The 19,580-nt window shown below is 39.8% G+C and overlaps 1 protein-coding gene across 5 annotated transcripts in view; it reads right to left on the bottom strand.

Annotated features, from left to right (window-relative positions):
- The window catches only part of DDX42 (DEAD-box helicase 42), a 52,991-nt gene that overhangs the window by 21,400 nt on the left and 12,011 nt on the right, over positions 1-19,580 (bottom strand). For 4 of the 5 annotated variants that reach the window (XM_027081208.1, XM_027081210.1, XM_027081206.1 and 1 more), the window contains 2 exons: positions 19,190-19,340; positions 155-216 (listed from right to left, as the gene is read on the bottom strand). In XM_027081208.1, the coding sequence (XP_026937009.1) occupies positions 155-216; positions 19,190-19,340 (213 nt within the window). Of the gene's footprint in view, positions 1-154; positions 217-19,189; positions 19,341-19,580 lie in introns of those variants that run through there. The other variant, XM_027081211.1, reaches the window with a different exon arrangement.

The raw sequence follows: 19,580 nt of genomic DNA on the forward strand, positions 1-19,580 counted from the left end.
CTTTTTAATTACTATAAGAAATATTATTCAAGATACAGAAATAACTTTAAGTCATTTGTGTATTTTAATTTTTCTCTATAAACTTTGGGGGTATAGGCTTTGCAATACTGTAGCAATTTTTATGTAACTTTTGAGGGAGAAGAAAACAACTTACTTTACGTTTTTTCTTTCCTTGTCCTTTTCTTCAAGCCTCTTCATGTCTCTAGCCGCTTGATCCTAATGAAACAAAAGGCCGCAAGGAATCACCAACTAAAAACACTGAAAGGGAAATTTCTTTATAAAGAATTTTTAGATTCAAACAAGCACCACCACAGTTTTAGCTATGCATTTTAACAATTGCATTTCGATGCAATCAATTTGTTTGACAATTATTTTTTAAAGAGAAATACCCAAATGTTCTAAAAATTTGACTGTACATGGATTGCTTAATTTTTATCTGCAAATATACCATGCATGGAAAAATTAGCAAAAATTCTTGATTGATCACTTTTAAGAGTTAATGATATAATTACCAATGGGGCTAGTAAAAAGTGCAGATTTCTAGATCTGGCTCTGGGAAGGTGGTTCTCAGCCTGGGGTAATTTTGTCCCCCATGGACATCTGGCCATGTCAGGAGACACTTCTGGCTGTCATAACTTGGGGTGGGGGATTGTTACTAACATCTAGTGAGTAAAGGCCATAGATACTGCTAAACATCCTACAATGCACAGGACAGTCCACAAAACACAGAATTATCCAGCCCTAAATGTCAATAATCCTGAGGTTGAAAAACTTTAATCTAAATAAACCTACTACATCAGAATCCTTTGGGTTGGACTTAAATGCATGTAGTTTTTCCATTTTCCATAGGCAATTCTTATACACAGCAAATTGATAATTATTGATCTAAATTAATTCTTTGTTTTATACATGTGAAAATCAAGGTCAGAAGAATTAAGTAATTTTCCCCAAGGTTAAAACACATTCTGCATAACTGTTTCTTGTTACAAAGTAACGTGAGTTTTTCTGACTCCTTTGATGTAAAAAAATGCCACTATATATAACCTGGCATAGTCAGATGTTCTATCTAATCAAAAGTTCCTGATAAAGAAGAATTATTTTAAAAAGAAATATTACACATAAACACTATTTTTCAAGGGACTGAGCTACACATAAGATATAGTAAAGCCTATGGGTGAAGATGACTATGCAACGTAACATAAGAAAAGGGCCACAAACACTTATAGAACATATTTTTTAGCCTACATAAATCTTTTTTGAAACACTAGCTAAAAATCAATCTTCATCTAGTTCAAATACTAGAAAAGTTTACACCTTCTAGAAAAGTTTACACCTGAGATCAGGGATTAATGCAATACCTTGGCAACAACACTCTCCCCAAGATCAGATAATATCCAATCTCTCTGTCCTAAAATCAGCAAAACCCCTTTGGATACTATACCAAAAAAATACCCAGAAGAATGATACTATATCAGAAAGATTTAACCTCCAAACAGCTTCAACTACTTGAAATTCCAAGCAAGTGAATGTGGGCCATTCTTGGATACTCCTACTCAAAAAGGGCTATGCCAGCATGCATCACCAAACATTAAATCTAAATTTAAACACAGAAAATCAAAAGTTGATTTTTTATTCTAATTCATCACTAGGGATCTGAACAAATGAGAAACATAGCCCTTTGGGAAATGTCCATATCTCAAAAAGATGGGGGAAAAAAAAAGACATGTATAAGACATCTCAAACACGACAAACCATTTATTTATTGCCTTTAGTTCTAGAGAGAATCATTTAACATAATCTATTTACTAAATTGCTACCATGTTGCAAAGCACATGTATGTTCTGAGTAGTTTTGGTTAAGCATTATGATAGAGATACACAAAGCTACAAGAACTCAGATACTGAATGATATAGCAAAAAGAATATGGGCTTTGGAGTTGAATCCTGGCTCTGCTACCTTTTATGTGTATATTCTTTGGAAAGTAATTCAAGATGTTCTAAATCAAAGGTGGGAAACTCAAAATACTCAATGGGTACCAATGTGACAATGAATGAAGTAAGCCAGGATAAGAAAAGTTCTATTCTTTTGACACAGACATGCTTTGCTTGCACTTTAGTAAGTAGGAATATTCTAAAGAAGCATGCCCTAATTTTTCTTCTAACACGTAGCTCTGAGTCTTACTTTCTAATATTTGATAAGAGACCCAAGCTCGAGAAAAATATTTCTCCACTCTAAGAAAATTACAGCACAAGTGTGATGGTAAATGGTTCTAAACGATGGCCTCAGTGTCAAGAAGACAATAGGGACTGATGGGTGAAGTAGGAAAAGGCTGCCTTGTCTAAAGCAGGCAGCTATTTCCTCAACAACAGGCTATTTTTTGCCACATAAGAATGCAGGCCTAGTCTTGCCAGATTTTCCACTTTTCAAGAGTCTGATCTTTTCAACAAAATCTACTGATCTTAAAAATGTTGGCTCATATTTTAGAAAAGCAATGTTTAGGCCGAACAAAAACACATCCATATTGGATTCTTTTTTTCCCCTACTTCCTTAGAGGAGAGATGAATTCTGGCTGAAGACTTTAGGTAACAAGTAACTGAGGAATCTAGAAGGACTTCACTTCATAAGCAATGAAGTGACAGTTTTTGAGCAAGAGGAGTTGCATGACAGGAAATCACTCTGTAGCTGTAAACACCACATCGACGGGAGAGCAGGGAGCCTAAAGCTGGGAGAGAATTTAGATCAGGCAAGAGTTAACGAAGGTATAAGGTAAGATGACTATAGGGGACGTAGAAAGAAACAGATGCAAGAGATACTGTAAAGACTGACAGAACCTGGCAAATGACAAGAGGAAGGCAGCATCATGTACTGGACAAGAGCTAGTTCTCAGGACTATGAAGCAAGAAAAATTAGATTTGAGTCCCAGCTCTGCCACACAGTACCAATGTGATTTGGAGAATGAATCTGAATTATCTTAGGGTTCAGTTTTCTTATTAGTTAAAAAATTATATTTATATATAGTTTTTCTGCCTATTCTCCTTTGTTATTCTGAGGATTAAATGAACCAAGTCATGAACATGCTTGATCATCTGCTAGAAGAGAGGGAGAAGATGTGGCACATATATACAATGGAATATTACTCAGCCATAAAAAAGAAAACGAAATTGAGTTATTTGTAGTGAGGTGGATGGACCCAGAGTCTGTCATACAGAGTGAAGTACGTCAGAAAGAGAAAAACAAACATTGTATGCTAACACGTATATATGGAACCTAAAAAAAAAAAAGGTTATGAAGAACCTAGGGGCAGGACAGGAATAAAGACGCAGATGTAAAGAACTGACTTGAGGACATGGGGAGGGGGAAGGGTAAACTGGGACAAAGTGAGAGAGTGGCATGGACATATATACACTACCAAATGAAAAACAGATAGCTAGTGGGAAGCAGCTGCATAGCACAGGGAGATCAGCTCGGTGCTTTGTGACCACCTAGAGGGGTGGGATAGGGAGAGTGGGAGGGAGACGCAAGAGGGAGGGTATACGGGAATATATGTATATGTATAGCTGATTCACTTTGGTATACAGCAGAAACTAACACATCATTGTAAAGCAATTTTACTTCAATAAATGTTAAAAAAAAAAAAAAGAAAAGAAGAGAGGGAAGAATCAAGGTGGTGGAGTAGTAGGACATGGAACTCACCTCTTCCCACAAATATACCAAGAATATATCTACAGGGACTTCCTTGGTGGTGCAGTGGTTAAGAATCTGCCTGCCAATGCAGGGGGCACGGGTTGGATCCCTAGTCCGGGAAGATGCCACATGCCGCGGAGCAACTAAGCCTGTGAGCCACAACTACTGAGCCTGCACTCTAGAGCCTGTGAGCCACAACTACCGAGCCCACGTGCCACAACTACTGAAGCCCATGTGCCCTAGAGCCCGTGCTCTGTATCAAGAGAAGCCACCGCAATGAGAAGCCACAACAAAGAGTAGCCTCTGCTCACCGCAACTAGAGAAAGCCTGCGCGCAGCAACGAAGACCCAACACAGCTAAAATAAATAAAATTAATTTTATAAATAAATAAATAAATGAAAAGTTTAAAAAAAGAGGAAGTGGTACGGGACCCCCGCCCTTGGGAAGGAGCTGAAGGAGAGAAGTTCCCATACCCTGGGAAGTCCCATCCCCAGCAGGGAGATTAGCTGGGACAGAAAAGGAGCTTCAGAGGCTCAGAGGAGAGTGCAACAACCAGTTTGTGGCAGGCAGGACAGAAAGAGACCTACACGTAGGTCTGTGCCACCGCCCTGGGAGCCTCAGCATGAGAAGCTCGGCTGCTGGTATGGGGGTGGGGGGAGGGTGCTGGAATGCAGGGTTTAGAGAACAGACCCCGGGGGAGGACTGCTGCTGGCTGTATGGAGACAGCCTGAAGGGGCTGGAGCGGGGCGCACAGCAGTGGTAGCATTTTCAGAAGAAGCCTGGGCCACCACAGAACCAAAGCACCAATGTTAAGTGGTATGCGAAGGGAGGGGTGGGGCTGCCATTGCGGCCTCCTTCCCCAGGCACTGGCCACTGCCTGGGCAGGCTTGCGAGCCACAGCTGCCACCCTAGCCCCCCCCGCCTGGACAGGCTTGTGTGCCCCAGCCACCTCGGCAACCCCAGGAGCAACGCCAGTGGGTTGCCCACATGCAGAGGTGTGGGTGAAACCACAGCTGAGCCCCAGGGGCTGTGCGACTCACGAGCAGAGCTGAAAAATCTCCCAGCAGCTGCGTGAACCATGGATTTAGACCTCTGCTGCCAACTCTGTAAATTCAGTGCCTGTGGAACAACCGAACAGACCACAGGTGCTCCCGCGGCTGTGATGGGTCTGGCTTTAGCAGTTGTGGGCTCTGTGGACCAGTATACGTGGGGGCTGGGCCCGGCCAGGGTCTGAGCTGCCTCCACAGCTCCCACAGCAGGTCCAGGTGCATGCCTACTGCAGTCCTGGGACCTGACTTCAGCGGATCTGTGCTGCTGGCCGTGCAAAAACAACGCCGGAGAGATACCAGGGCCTGCTGCTGGTGTACCCAAGGTTGAGGTGGGGCCGGAGGCCACACCAACAACACTGTACTCTGTGAACCCGCACAATGGGTGAAAGGTGACACAGCAGAGGGTACTCACAGATGAACAGCTCCAGCGGAGGAATACTCAGTGGCTCCGGTCCCAGTGGGAGCCCTCCAATCACACCTACCTCACACTGCGGATCAGAAATGCAGCTCAGAAACAGATCTGGGGGCTTCCACTCCAACAGCTAGGGAGCAGACCCTGCCCCTGACAGGACAGTGACAACCAGAGAGCAAAGAGGAGGTCTCGCTCAATGCAGGCTCTGGTCACACCACCAGTCACACCTCCTATCAAGGGGATAACGGCCGGCATACACTGAGGAAAGAGATGGCAGACATCCATACTAAAAACAGCCCTCACACCCAAAATTATTAAACCCATACAGGCTACACAGGGACGATACCACATAAAAATAGCCCTCCAAGACAACAGTAAATAATTGTTTCTCCTAAACTCATACAGCAAAAGCAATATGACTAAAGTGAAGAAGCAGAGGAACTATTCCAATTAAAAGATCGAGAGAATTCCCCTGAAAGAACAAACAATGCAACAGACCTCTTCAGTCTAATAGACACCAAGTTCAAAAAGGAGATAATGAAAATACTGAAGGAACTAAGAAAGACTATCAACAGAAATACAGATTACTATAAAAAGGAACTAAAAACTATAAGGAGACAAGAAAAATTAGAGAATTCATTAGAAGGGTTGAAAGCTGAACTAAAGGCTATGAACAGCAGAATGAATAACGCAGAAGAACAAATAAGTGATCTGGAAGATAGAATAATGGAAATCACCCAGTAAGGAGAGCAGACAGAAACCCAATCGAAAAAAAATGAAGGAAATATAAGAGACCTATGGGATAATATAGAGTGCCAATCTATGCATAACAGGGATCCTAAAAAGAGAAGAAAGAGAAAAGGGGATTGAAAATTTATTTGAAGAAATTATGGCTGAAAAATTCCCAAACCTTAAGAAGGAAACATATCCAGATACAGGAAGCACAGAGGGTGGCAAACAAGATAAACCCAAACAGACCTACACCAAGATGTGTTATAAAAAAATGGCAAAAGTTAAAGAGAGGATTCTAAAGGCAGCAAGAGAAAAACAAAAAGTTAATTACAAGGAAACCCCAATAAGGCTATCAGCTGATTTCTCTACAGAAGTGTTTCAGGCCAGAAGGGAGAGGCAAGCTACATTCAACATCCTGAAAGGGAAAAATCTGCAACCTAGGACACTCTACCCAGCAAAGTTATCATTTAGAATGGAAGGAGAGATAAAGAATTTCTCAGACAAGCAAAAACTAAAAGAATACAGCAATACTAAACCTATACTAAAGGAAATATTGAAAGGTCTTCCCTAATAGAAAAGTAAGAATCTATAGGAAAGAGGAGGACCTTCAAGATGGTGGAGGAGTAAGAAGTGGAGATCACCTTCCTCTCCATAAATATATCAAAAATACATCTACATGTGGAACAACTCCTACAGAACACCTACTGAATGCTGGCAGAAGACCTCAGACTTCCCCCAAAACAAGAAACTCCCCACGTACCCGGGTAGGGCAAAAGAAAAAACAGAGACAAAAGAATAGGGACAGGACCTGCACCTCCAGGAGGGAGCTGTGAAGGAGGAAGAGTTTCCACACACTAGGAAGCCCCTTCACTGGTGGAGATGGTGGGGGGGTGATAGGGGGGGAAGCTTCGGAGCCACAGAGGAGAGCGCAGCAACAGGGGTGCAGAGGGCAAAGTGGAGAGATTCCTGCACAGAGGATCGGTGCCGACCAGCACTCACCAAGCTGAGGCTTGTCTGCTCACCCGCCAGGGCAGGTGGGAGCATCAGATCCCAAGGAGAGGACTGGGGTTGGCTGTGTGAACACAGCCTGAAGGGGGCTAGTGTGCCACAGCTAACCGGGAGGAAGTCCAAGAAAAAGTCTGGACCTGCCTAAGAGTCAAGAGACCATTGTTTCTGGGTGTGCGAGAAGAGAAGATTCAGAGCACCGCGTAAATGAGCTCCAGAGACGGGCATGAGCCACGGCTATCAGCGTGGACACCAGAGACAGGCATGAGACGCTAAGGCTGCTACTGCAGCCACCAAGAATCCTGTGTGCAAGCACAGGTCACTATCCACACCTCCCCTCCCAGGGGCCTGTGCAGCCGGCCACTGCCAGGGTCCCGTGATCCAGGGACAACTTCCCCAGGAGAACACATGGCACGCGCCTCAGGCTGGTGCAACGTCATGCTGGTCTCTGCTGCCGCAGGCTCGCCCCACATCCGTACTCCTCCCTCTCCTTGGCCCGAGTGAGCCAGAGACCCCTAATCAGCCACTCCTTTAACCCCCTCCTGTCTGGGCAAAGAACAGATGCCAGAGAGCGCCCTACATGCAGAAGCAGGGCCAAATCCACAGCTGAACCCCAGGAGCTGTGAGAACAAAGGAGAGAAAGGGAAATTTCTCCGTGTAGCCTCAGGAGCAGCAGATTAAATCCCCACAATCAACTTGAGATACCCTGCATCTGTGGAATATCTGAATAGACAAAGAATCATCCCAAAATTAAGGCGGTGGACTTTGGGAGCAACTGTAGACTTGGGGTTTGCTGTATGAAACTGACCACTTTCTGATTTTTATATTTATCTTAGTATAGTTTTTAGCGATTGTTATAATTGGTGGACTTGTTTACTGTTTTGGTTGCTCTCTTTTTTATTACTTATAATTTTATTTAATTTTAATAATATTTTTATTTTAATAACTTTATATTATTTTATTTATTTTTCTTTCTTTTTTAATCTCCCTTTTCTTCTGAGCTGTGTGGCTGACAGGGTCTTGGTGCTCCGGCCGGATGTCAGGCCTGAGCCTCTGAGGTGGGAGAGCCGAGTTCAGGACATTGGACCACCAGAGACCTCCCGGCCCCACGTAGTATCAATCAGCGAGAGCTCTCCCAGAGATCTCCGTCTCAACACCAACACCCAGCTTCACTCAACGACCGGCAAGCTACAGTGCTGGACACCCTATGCCAAACAACTAGCAAGATAGGAACACAACCCCACCCATTAGCAAAGAGGCTGCCTAAAATAATAGTAAGTTCACAGATACCCCAAAACAAACCACCAGACGTGATCCTGCCCACCAGAAAGACAAGATCCAGCCTCATCCACCAGAACACAGGCATCAGTCCCCTCCACCAGGGAGTCTCCACAACCCACTGAACCAACCTTACCCACTGTGGGCAGACACCAAAAACAACAGAACTACGAACCTGCGGCCTGCGAAAAGGAGACCCCAAACACATTAAGTTAAGCAAAATAAGAAGACAGAGAAATACACAGCAGATGAAGGAGCAAAGTAAAAACCCACCAGACCAAACACATGAAGAGGAGATAGGCAGTCTACCTGAAAAAGAATTCAGAGTAATGATAGTAAAGATGATCCAAAATCTTGGAAACAGAATGGAGAAAATACAAGAAACGTTTAACAAGGACCTAGAAGAACTAAAGAGCAAACAATGATGAACAACACAATAAATGAAATTAAAAATTCTCCAGAAGGAATCAATAGCAGAATAACTGAGGCTGAAGAACAGATAAGTGATCTGGAGGATAAAATAGTGGAAAAAAGTATCACAGAGCAGAATAAAGAAAAAAGAACAAAAAGAATTGAGGACAGTCTATGTCTCAGAGACCTCTGGGACAACATTAAACTCACCAACATTCGAATTATAGGGGTCCCAGAAGAAGAAGAGAAAAAGAAAAGGATTGAGAAAATATTTGAAGAGACTATAGTGAAAACTTCCCTAATATGGGAAAGGAAATAGTCAAGTTCAGGAAGTGCAGGGAGTCCCATACAGGATAAATCCAAGGAGAAACATGCCAAGACACATATTAACCAAACTATCAAAAATTAAATACAAAGAAAAAACATTAAAAGCAGCAAGGGAAAAGCAACAAATAATATACAAGGGAATCCCCATAAGGTTAACAGGTGACCTTTCAGCAGAAACTCTGCAAGCCAGAAGGGAGTGGCAGGACATATTTAAAGTGATGAAAAGGGGCTTCCCTGGTGGCACAGTGGTTAAGAATCCACCTGCCAATGCAGGGGACCCGGGTTCAAGCCCTGGTCTGGGAAGATCCCACACGCCACAGAGCAACTAAGCCCGTGAGCAACAACTACTGAGCATGCGCTCTAGAGCCCATGCTCCGCAGCAAAAGAAGCCACCTCAACGAGAAGCCCACACACCGCAATGAAGAGTAGCCCCTGCTCGCTGCAACTAGAGAAAGCCTGTGTGCAGCAACGAAGACCCAATGCAGCCAAAAATAAAAATAAATATATTTAAAGTGATGAAAGGGAAAAACCTACAACCAAGATTGCTCTACCCGGCAAGGATCTCATTCAGATTCGACAGAGAAATTAAAACCTTTACAGACAAGCAAGAGCTAAGAGAATTCAGCACCACCAAACCAGCTTTACAACAAATGCTAAATGAACTTCTCTAGGCAGAAAACACAAGAGAATGAAAAGGCCTACAACAACATACCCAAAACAACTAAGAAAATGGTAACAGGAACATACAGGAACATACAGGAACATACATGTCCTTAAATGTAAATGGATTAAATGCTCCAAACAAAAGACACAGACTGGCTGAATGGATACAGAAACAAGACCCGTATATATGCTGTCTACAAGAGACCCACTTCAGACCTAGGGGCACATACAGACTGAAAGTGAGAGGATGGAAAAAGATATGCCATGCAAATGGAAATCAAAAGACAGCTGGAGTAGCAATTCTCATCTCAGACAAAATAGACTTTAAAATAAAAACTATTACAAGAGACAAAGAAAGACACTACATAACGATCAAGGGAGCAATCCAAAAAGAAGACATAACAATTGTAAATATTTATGTACCCAACATAGGAGCACCTCAATAAATAAGGCAAATGCAAACAGCCATAAAAGGGGAAATTGTCAGTAATGCAATAATAGTAGGGGACTTTAATACCCCACTTTCACCAATGGACAGATCATCCTAAATGAAAATAAATAAGGAAACACAAGCTTTAAATGGCACATTAAACAAGATGGACTTAATTGACATTTATAGGACATTCCATCCAAAAACAACACAATACACTTTCTTCTCAAGTGCTCACGGAACATTCTCCAGGATAGATCATATCTTGGGTCATATATCAAGCCTTGGTAAATTTAAGAAAACTGAAATCGTATCAAGTATCTTTTCCAACCACAACACTATGAGACTAGATATCAATTACAGGAAAAAAAACTATAAAAAAATACAAACACATAGAGGCTAAACAATACACTACTAAATAACCAAGAGATCACTGAAGAAATCAAAGAGGAAATCAAAAAATACCTAGAAACAAATGACAATGAAAACACGACAACCCAAAACCTATGGGATGCAGCAAAAGCAGTTCTAAGAGGGAAGTTTAGAGGAATACAGTCCTACCTCAAGAAACAAAAAAAATCTCAAATAAACAACCTAATGTTACACCTAAAGCAATTAGAGAAAAAAGAACAAAAAACCCCCGAAGTTATCAGAAGGAAAGAAATCATAAAGATCAGATCAAAAATAAATGAAGAAGAAATGAAGGAAACAGTAGCAAAGATCAATAAAACTAAAAGCTGGTTCTTTGGGAAGAAAAACAAAATTGATAAACCATTAATTAGCCAGACTCCTCAAGAAAAAAAGGGAGAAGACTCAAATCAACAGAATTAGAAATGAGAAAGCATAAGTAACAACTGACACTGCAGAAATACAGAGGACCATGAGAGATCACTACAAGCAACTGTATGCCAATAAAATGGACAACCTAGAAGAAATGGACAAATTCTTAGAAAAGCACAACCTTCCAAGACTGAACCAGGAAGAAACAGAAAATATAAACAGACCAATCACAAGCACTGAAATTCAAACTGTGATTAAAAATCTTCCAACAAACAAAAGCCCAGGACCAGATGGCTTCACAGGCGAATTCTATCAAACATTTAGAGAAGAACTAACACCTATCCTCAAATTCTTCCAAAATACAACAGAGGGAGGAACACTCCCAAACTCATTCTACGAGGCCACCATCACTGATACCAAAACCACACAAAGATGTCACAAAAAAATCTACAGGCCAGTATCACTGATGAACACATATGCAAAAATCCTCAACAAAATACTAGCAAACAGAATACAACAGCACATTAAAAGGATCACACACCATGATCAAGTGGGGTTTATCCCAGGAATGAAAGGATTCTTCAATATATGCAAATCAATCAATGTGATACACCATATTAACAAACTGAAGGATAAAAACCGTATGATCATCTCAATAGATGCAGAAAAAACTTTTATCAACACTGATTTATGATAAAACCCCTCCAGAAAGTAGGCATAGAGAGAACATACCTCAACATAATAAAGGCCATATATGACAAACCCACAGCCAACATCATTCTCAATGGTGAAAAACTGAAACCATTTCCACTAAGATCAGAAACAAGACAAGGTTGCCCACACTCACCACTATTATTCAACATAGTTTTGGAAGTTTTAGCCACAGCAATCAGAGAAGAAAAAGAAAAGGAATCCAAATCAGAAAAGAAGTAAAACTGTCACTGTTTACAGATGACATGACACTACACACAGAGAATCCTAACAATGCTACCAGAAAACTACTAAAGCTAATCAATGAATCTGGTAAAGTAGCAGGATACAAAATTAATGCACAGAAATCTGTTGCATTCCTACACACTAATGATGAAAAATCTGAGAGCGAAATTAAGGAAACACTGCCATTTACCTTTGCAACAAAAAGAATAAAATACCTAGGAATAAAACAACCTAAAGAGACAAAAGACCTGTATGCAGAAAACTATAAGGCACTGATGAAAGAAATTAAAGAGGATACAAACAGATGGAGAGATATACCATGTTCTTGGACTGGAAGAATCAACATTGTGAAAACGACTATACTACCCAAAGCAATCTACAGATTCAATGCAATCCCTATCAAACTACCAATGGCATTTTTCACAGAATTAGAACAAAAAATTGCACAATTTGTATGGGAACACAAAAGACCCCAAATACCCAAAGCAATCTTAAGAAAGAAAAATGGAGCTGGAGCAATCAGGCTCCCTGTCTTCAGACTATACTACAAAGCTACAGTAATCAAGACAGTATGGTACTGGCACAAAAACAGAAATACAGATCAATGGAACAGGATAGAAAGCACAGAGATAAACCCACACACATACTGTCACCTTATCTTTGATAAAGGAGGCAAGAATATACAATGGAGAAAAGACAGCCTCTTCAATAAGTGGTACAGGGAAAACTGGACAGATACATGTAACAGAATGAAACTAGAACACTCCCTAACACCATACACAAAAATAAACTCAAAATGGATTAAGGACCTAAATGTAGGCCAGACCCTATAAAACTCTTAGAGGAAAACATAGGGAGAACACTCTGTGATATAAATCACAGCAAGATCCTTTTTACCCACCTCCTAGAGAAAGGGAAATAAAAACAAAAATAAACAAATGGGACCTCATGAAACTTAAAAGCTTTTGCACAGCAAAGGAAACCATAAAAAAGATGAAAAGACAACCCTCAGAAAGGGAGAAAATATTTGCAAACGAAGCAACTGACAAAGGATTAATCTCCAAAATATACAAACAGCTCATGCAGCTCAATATCAAAAAAACAAACAACCCAATCCAAAAATGGGCAGAAGACCTAAATAGACATTTCTCCAAAGAAGATATACAGATTGCCAACAAACACATGAAAGGACGCTCAACATCACTAATCATTAGAGAAATGCAAATCAAAACTACAATGAGGTATCACCTCACACCGATCAGAATGACCATCATCAAAAAATCCACAAACAATAAATGCTGGAGAGGGTGTGGAGAAAAGGGAACCCTCTTGCACTGTTGATGGGAATGTAAATTGATACAGCCACTGTGGAGAACAGGGGACACAGGTTCGTGCCCCGGTCCGGGAAGATCCCACATGCCGCGGAGCGCCTAGTCCTGTGGGCCATGGCCGCTGAGCCTGTGCTTCACAACGGGAGAGGCCACAACAGTGAGAGGCCCGCATAGCAAAAAAAAAAAAAAAAAAAAAAAAAAAGGACTTGAGGACAAGGGGAGATGGAAGGGTAGCTGGAACAAATTTAGAGAGTGGCATGGACATATATACCGTACCAAATGTAAAACAGATAGTGGGAAGCAGCCGCATAGCACAGGGAGATCAGCTCGGTGGTTTGTGACCACCTAGAGGGGTGGGATAGAGTAGCAAGAGGGAGGGGATATGGGGATATATGAATAGGTGATTCACTTTGTTATACAGCAGAAACTAACACAACATTGTAAAGCAATTATACTCCAATAAATATGTTAAAAAAAAATCAAACACACACACACAAAAGAATATACAGGAAAGAGAAAATCACAGTTGTAAAGTAAATCACTTAACTAAGCCAGTAATCACTTAAGTAAGATTAAAAAAAAAAATCAAAACATTTCTGTCAGAGAATGATAACCACAATGAACAGCAAAAGGATGAACATGAAGATGCAAAAGAGGACGTCAAAATCATAAAATGTGAGGGAGGAGAGTACAAAAATGTAGACTTTTTTTTTTCTAGAGTATGTTTAGGTCTATATGACTACCAGTGTAAAGCAAGTAGATATAGGAAGGGGTTAACATACTTGAAAAACAGGGCAACCACAAATCAAAAACACAACTGATTCGCAAAAACCAAAAAGAAGAGAATATAATTAAGCATAATACAAAAGGAAATCATCAAACCACAAAAGGAAAAACAAAACAAAACAAAAAGGGACAAAAAATATATATAAAATCAATGGGCAAACAAGGTTTAAAATGGCAATAAATACATATTTATCAATAGTTACCTTAAATGTCAATGAACTAGAAAGTCAGCAGAAGGAAGGAGATAATAAAGATCAGGAAAAGAGAGGAAATAAAATAGGGATTAAAAATAAAATAGAAAAAAATCAATAAAACCAAGAACTGGTTCTTTGAAAGGGTAAACAAGAATGACAAACCTTGGGAATTCCCCAGTGGTCCAGTAGTTAGGACTCCACATTTTCACTGCCAAGGGCATGGGTTCAATCCCTGGTCAGGGAACTAAGACTCCATAAGCTGCGTGGCACAGCCAAGAAAAAGAAAAGAAAAAAAAAACCCAAAACACGGAAAAACCCCAGATAAACAAAATAAGAAATGAAAGAGAAGAAATCACAATTGATACCACAGAAATAACAAAAAACCATAAGAGAATACTATGAATTATATGGCAACAAATTCAACAACCTAGAAGAAATGGACAACTTTCTAGAAACATACAGGCTACCAAAACTGAATCAAGAAGAAATATATAACTTGACCAGACCAATCACTAGAAATGAAATAGAATCTGTAATCAAAAAACTCCCTACAAAGAAAAGTCCAGGACCAGATGGCTTCACTGGGGATTTCTATCAAACATACCAAGAAGAACTTATACCGATCCTTCTCAAACTCTTCCAAAAGACTGAAGAGGCAGGAACACTCCCAAAGAGATTCTATGAAGAAACCATCACCCTGATCCCAAAACCAGTCAAAGACACTACCAAAAAAGAAACTTATAGGCCAATATCTTTGATGAATATAGATACAAAAATTCTCAACAAAATATTAGCAAACCAAATCCAACAACACATAAAAAAAGACATATACCACGACGAAGTTGGATTTACCCCAGGGTCAAAAGGATGGTTCAACATACACAAACCAATCAATGTGATACACCACATCAACAAAAGAAACGACAGATGCTCAGTCCCCTTCTGCCACTTGGAATCATATGTTGAAGAGAGTAGAGCCACAAGATGGAGGAGCCGTGAATGTTGCTGGAAGGAGCACCACCCACAGGTTAGAAACACCCATTTTGGCTTTTACATGAGCAAGAAATAAACTTACGGTGTTGGAGAAAGAAAAACAAACACACAAAAACAAAAGAAAGGACAAAAACCACATGACCATCTCAACAGACGGATTTGATAAAATTCAACATCCACTGATGATAAAAACCCTTACAAAACTGGATATACAGGGAACATATCTCAACATAATAAAAGCTATTTACGACAAACCCACAGCCAATATAATACTCAATGGTGAAAAGATGAAAGCCTTCCCCCCAAAATCTGGAACAAGACAAGAATGCCCATGCTCACCACTTCTCCTCAACATAGTATTGGAAGTCCTAGCCACTGCAATCAGACAAGAAAACAAAATAAAAGGTATTCAAATTGGTAGAGAAGAGGTAAAACTGTCATTATACGTAAATGACATGATATTGTACATAGAAAACTGAAAGACTCCACACAAAAACTACTAGAACTGATAAACGAATTAAGCAAGGTAGCAGGATACAACATTAACATACGGAAAGTGGTTGTATTTCTTCACACCAACAAGGAAATAACAGAAAGGAAATGTAAACAAACAATCCCTTTTCAAATTGCACCAGGGGTGGTCTAGTGGTTAGGATTCAGCACTTTCACTGCTGTGGGCTGGGTTCAATCCTCCTGGGTCAGGGAACTGAGATCCCGCAAACTGTGCAGTGTGGCCAAAAAATATATACATATTTTTAAATAAATAAACAAAACAAAATGGCATCAAAAAAAAAATACTTAGGAATAAACCTCACCAAGGAGGTGAAAGACTTATATGCTGAAAACTACAAAAATTAATAAAGGAAATTAAAGATAATTCAAAGAAATGGAAAGATATCCCATGCTCTTGGACTGGAAGAATTAATAATGTTAAAAATGGCAATACTAGGGCTTCCCTGGTGGCGCAGTGGTTGAGAGTCTGCCTGCCGATGCAGGGGACACGGGTTCGTGCCCAGGTCCGGGAAGATCCCACATGCCACGGAGTGGCTGGGCCTGTGAGCCATGGCCACTGAGCCTGCGCGTCCGGAGCCTGTGCTCCGCAACGGGAGAGGCCACAACAGTGAGAGGCCCGCGTACCGCCAAAAAAAAAAAAAAGGCAATACTACCCAAAGCAATCTACAGATTTAATGTGATCCCTGTCAATTTACCCATGACATTTTTCACAGAACTAAAATAATGCTAAAATTAATACAGAACCATAAAAGACTCAAAATTGCCAAAGCGATCCTGGGGAAAAAGAACAAAGCAGGAGGCATAACCCTCCCAGACTTCAGACAACACTACAAAGCTACAGTAATCAAAACAGTGTGGTACTGGCACAAAAACAGACATACAGATCAATGGAACAGAATAGAGAACCCAGGAGAAAACTCCACATTACCTACCGTCCATTAATCTTCAACAAAGGAGGCAAGAATATAAAATGGGAAAAAGACAGTCTCTTCAGCTAGTGGTGGGAGGAAAGTTAGACAGCTGCATGTAAATCAATTAAGTTAGAACACACCATGCACAAACATAAACTCAAAATGGCTTAAGGACTTAAATATAAGATATGACACCATAAAACTCCCAGAAAAGATCACAGGCAAAACATTGACATAAATGGTACCAATGTTTTCTTAGGTCAGTCTTTCAAGGCAATAGAAATAAAAACAAAAATAAACAAATGGGACCTAATCAAACTTACAAGCTTTTGCACAGCAAAGGAAACCATAAACAAAACGAAAAGACATCCTATGGACTGGGAGAAAATATTTGCAAATGATGCAACTGACAAGGGCTTAATTTCCAAAATATACAAACAGCTCATACAACTCAACAAGAAAAAAACAAATAACCCAATCGAAAAATGGGTAGAAGACCTAAATAGACATTTCTCCAAAGAAGACATATAGATGGCCAACAGGCACACAAAAACATGCTCAACATCGCTAATCATTATAGAAATCCAAATCAAAACTACCATGAAGTAACACCTCACACCAGTCAGAATGGCCATCATTAAAAAGTCTACAAATAATAAATGCTAGAGAGGGTATGGAGAAAAGGGAACCCTCTTACGTTGTTGGTGGGAATGTAAATCGTTGCAGCCACTAGGAAAAACAGTATGAAGTTTCCTCAGAAAATTAAAAATAGAGCTGCCATATGATCTAGCAATCCCACTCCTGGGCATATATCCAGACAAAACCGTAATTCAAAAGATACATGCACCCCTATGCTCATAGCAGCACTATTTACAATAGCCAAGACATGGAAACAACCTAAATGTCCATCGACATATGAATGGATAAAGAAGATGTGGTGTGCGTATGTGTACACACACACACACACACACACACACACACACTGGATTATTATTCGGCCATGAAAAAGAACGAAATAATGCCATTTGCAGCAACATGGATGGATCTAGAGATGATCATACTAAGTGAAGTAAGTCAGAAAGAGAAAGACAAATACAATATGATATCACTTATATATGGAATCTATTGATAAATTATGACACAAATCAACATATGTACGAAACGAAAATAGCCTCACAGATATAGAGAACAGACTTGTGGTTGTCAAGGGAGAGGGAAGGAAAAGAGGGAAGGAATGGGAGTTTGGGATTAGCAGAGATAAACTATTATATATAGGATGGATAAACAACAAGGTCATACTGTATCGAAGAGGGAACTATATTCAATATTCTATGACAAACCATAATGGAAAAGAATAAAAAAGAATATATTTATGTATAACTGAGTCACTTTGCTGTACAGAAGAAATTAACACAGCATTGTAAATCAACTATACTTCAATAAAATTTAAAAAAAAGAAAAGAAGAGGGGCAAATTAAAGGAAGAAATTAAAGCCAATGTGGGAATTCTCTGCCGGTCCAGTGGTTAGGACTCTGCACTTTCACTGCTGAAGGCCGGGGCTCGATACCCCTGGTTGGGGAACTAAAATCCTGCAAGCTGAGTGGAGTGGCCAAGGGAAAAAAAAAAAAGGCAATGTGATTGTGTGAATTTTGGTGCCATTAAGAGAAGTAAGATGAAATACCTGGCTGAGGAGGAAAAGATGATGAATTGCGTTTAAGGTGCCATTTTTACACCCATGTAAAAATGGTCAATATGATTCTAGAAAAGCAGAGCTGAAACCAAAGAGAGACTATGGAACTAAAGATATTAATTATTCACATAGAAGTTACGTTTTAGAAGAGGATGAGGTCACTAAGGAATGTATAAAGAGTGACAATAGCAAATCAATATAGCGAACTGTAGGAGAATCATATTTGAGAAACGAAGAGAATCACAGAATGACAGATAACAGATGGCTATGTAAGAATTTTTTTGGTACAATGATATGGTAGCTATGTTTTTTAAGAGTTATAGAAATACAGAAATACTGATGGATGAAATGATATGTCTGAGATTTACTTTAAAATAATCTGAAAGAGGGGTGGAGTTGTTAGATAACAAAAGACTGGCCAAGTTGTTAACTGATAAAGCAGGGTGAAGGGTACATGGGGGCTCATTTTATTACTCTACTTTTGTATGTGTTTGAACTTTTTCATAATAAATAGCAAATAAATAAATAGCAAATAAACAGAAAGGGAGATGGGAGAAAAGAACAAAATACAAAATCACAAAAGCCTAGTGAGAAGAGTTTTAGGAAGGAAGAGGTCACAAGTTTCAATTTCCATAGCAAGGTCATGAATGTTGATGATAATGTTGATAATAAGAAATAAACATTAAAAGTACAGAATACAGAATTTGTAATTTTAGCAAGTTCCTTAAGTTTAATTACCTTACATATTTATTTAATAAATGCTAGATTGAATGAGATAATATTCATTCAAGAATATACCAAGAATTATTAAAACAAAACACACACAACAAACACACAAATTTTGAGCTACTATGTTCAAGGGATACAGTTCAAATTCCTAGGCACGAATCATCTCTGAAAATGCTACAGGGCCAGTGGAAGCATATTTAAGAAACTATAGAATACAAAAGCAAAATTCTCCCAATAAAGGGCCAAGAAACAAACTGACTGAGGACTAAAGCACTAGGTTAATCTGATCTATTTCTAATCACTGAAAATGTTAACATAACAGAGTTGATACTTGCCTCCACTTCAGCCATGAATGCCTCTAAGGGATCATCATCACTATCAGAATCTACTGGCTTGGAATGGAATTGCTGGCGGGTAGGTGAGTTTTCAGCAGGAATGTAAGGTAAATCAACATTGCTAGAATCTTCTTCCTCGTCTTCAAAATATCTGAAAATTAAGATGCATGATTGATAGAGTGAATGTTTAATTTGGGGTCAGGTGAATCTTTCATTTAACACAAATTTTTATTAAAGTATATGTCACAATTAAGAGATTTTGGTCCTTTGGCTTAGGACCTAATTATTAAATTATCACTTAATACATGCCAAATTCTAATACTGCAAAAAAAAAACACAGCAGATTCTCCATTTCAATAGTGTCTGTTAAAAATCACATTTCCAGTTCTCT

Source organism: Aethalodelphis obliquidens, unplaced genomic scaffold (assembly GCF_003676395.1).
Source record: "Aethalodelphis obliquidens isolate GAN/ISIS:26980383/991018 unplaced genomic scaffold, ASM367639v1 scaffold44, whole genome shotgun sequence".
In the NCBI taxonomy this organism is placed as follows: Eukaryota; Metazoa; Chordata; class Mammalia; order Artiodactyla; family Delphinidae; genus Aethalodelphis; species Aethalodelphis obliquidens.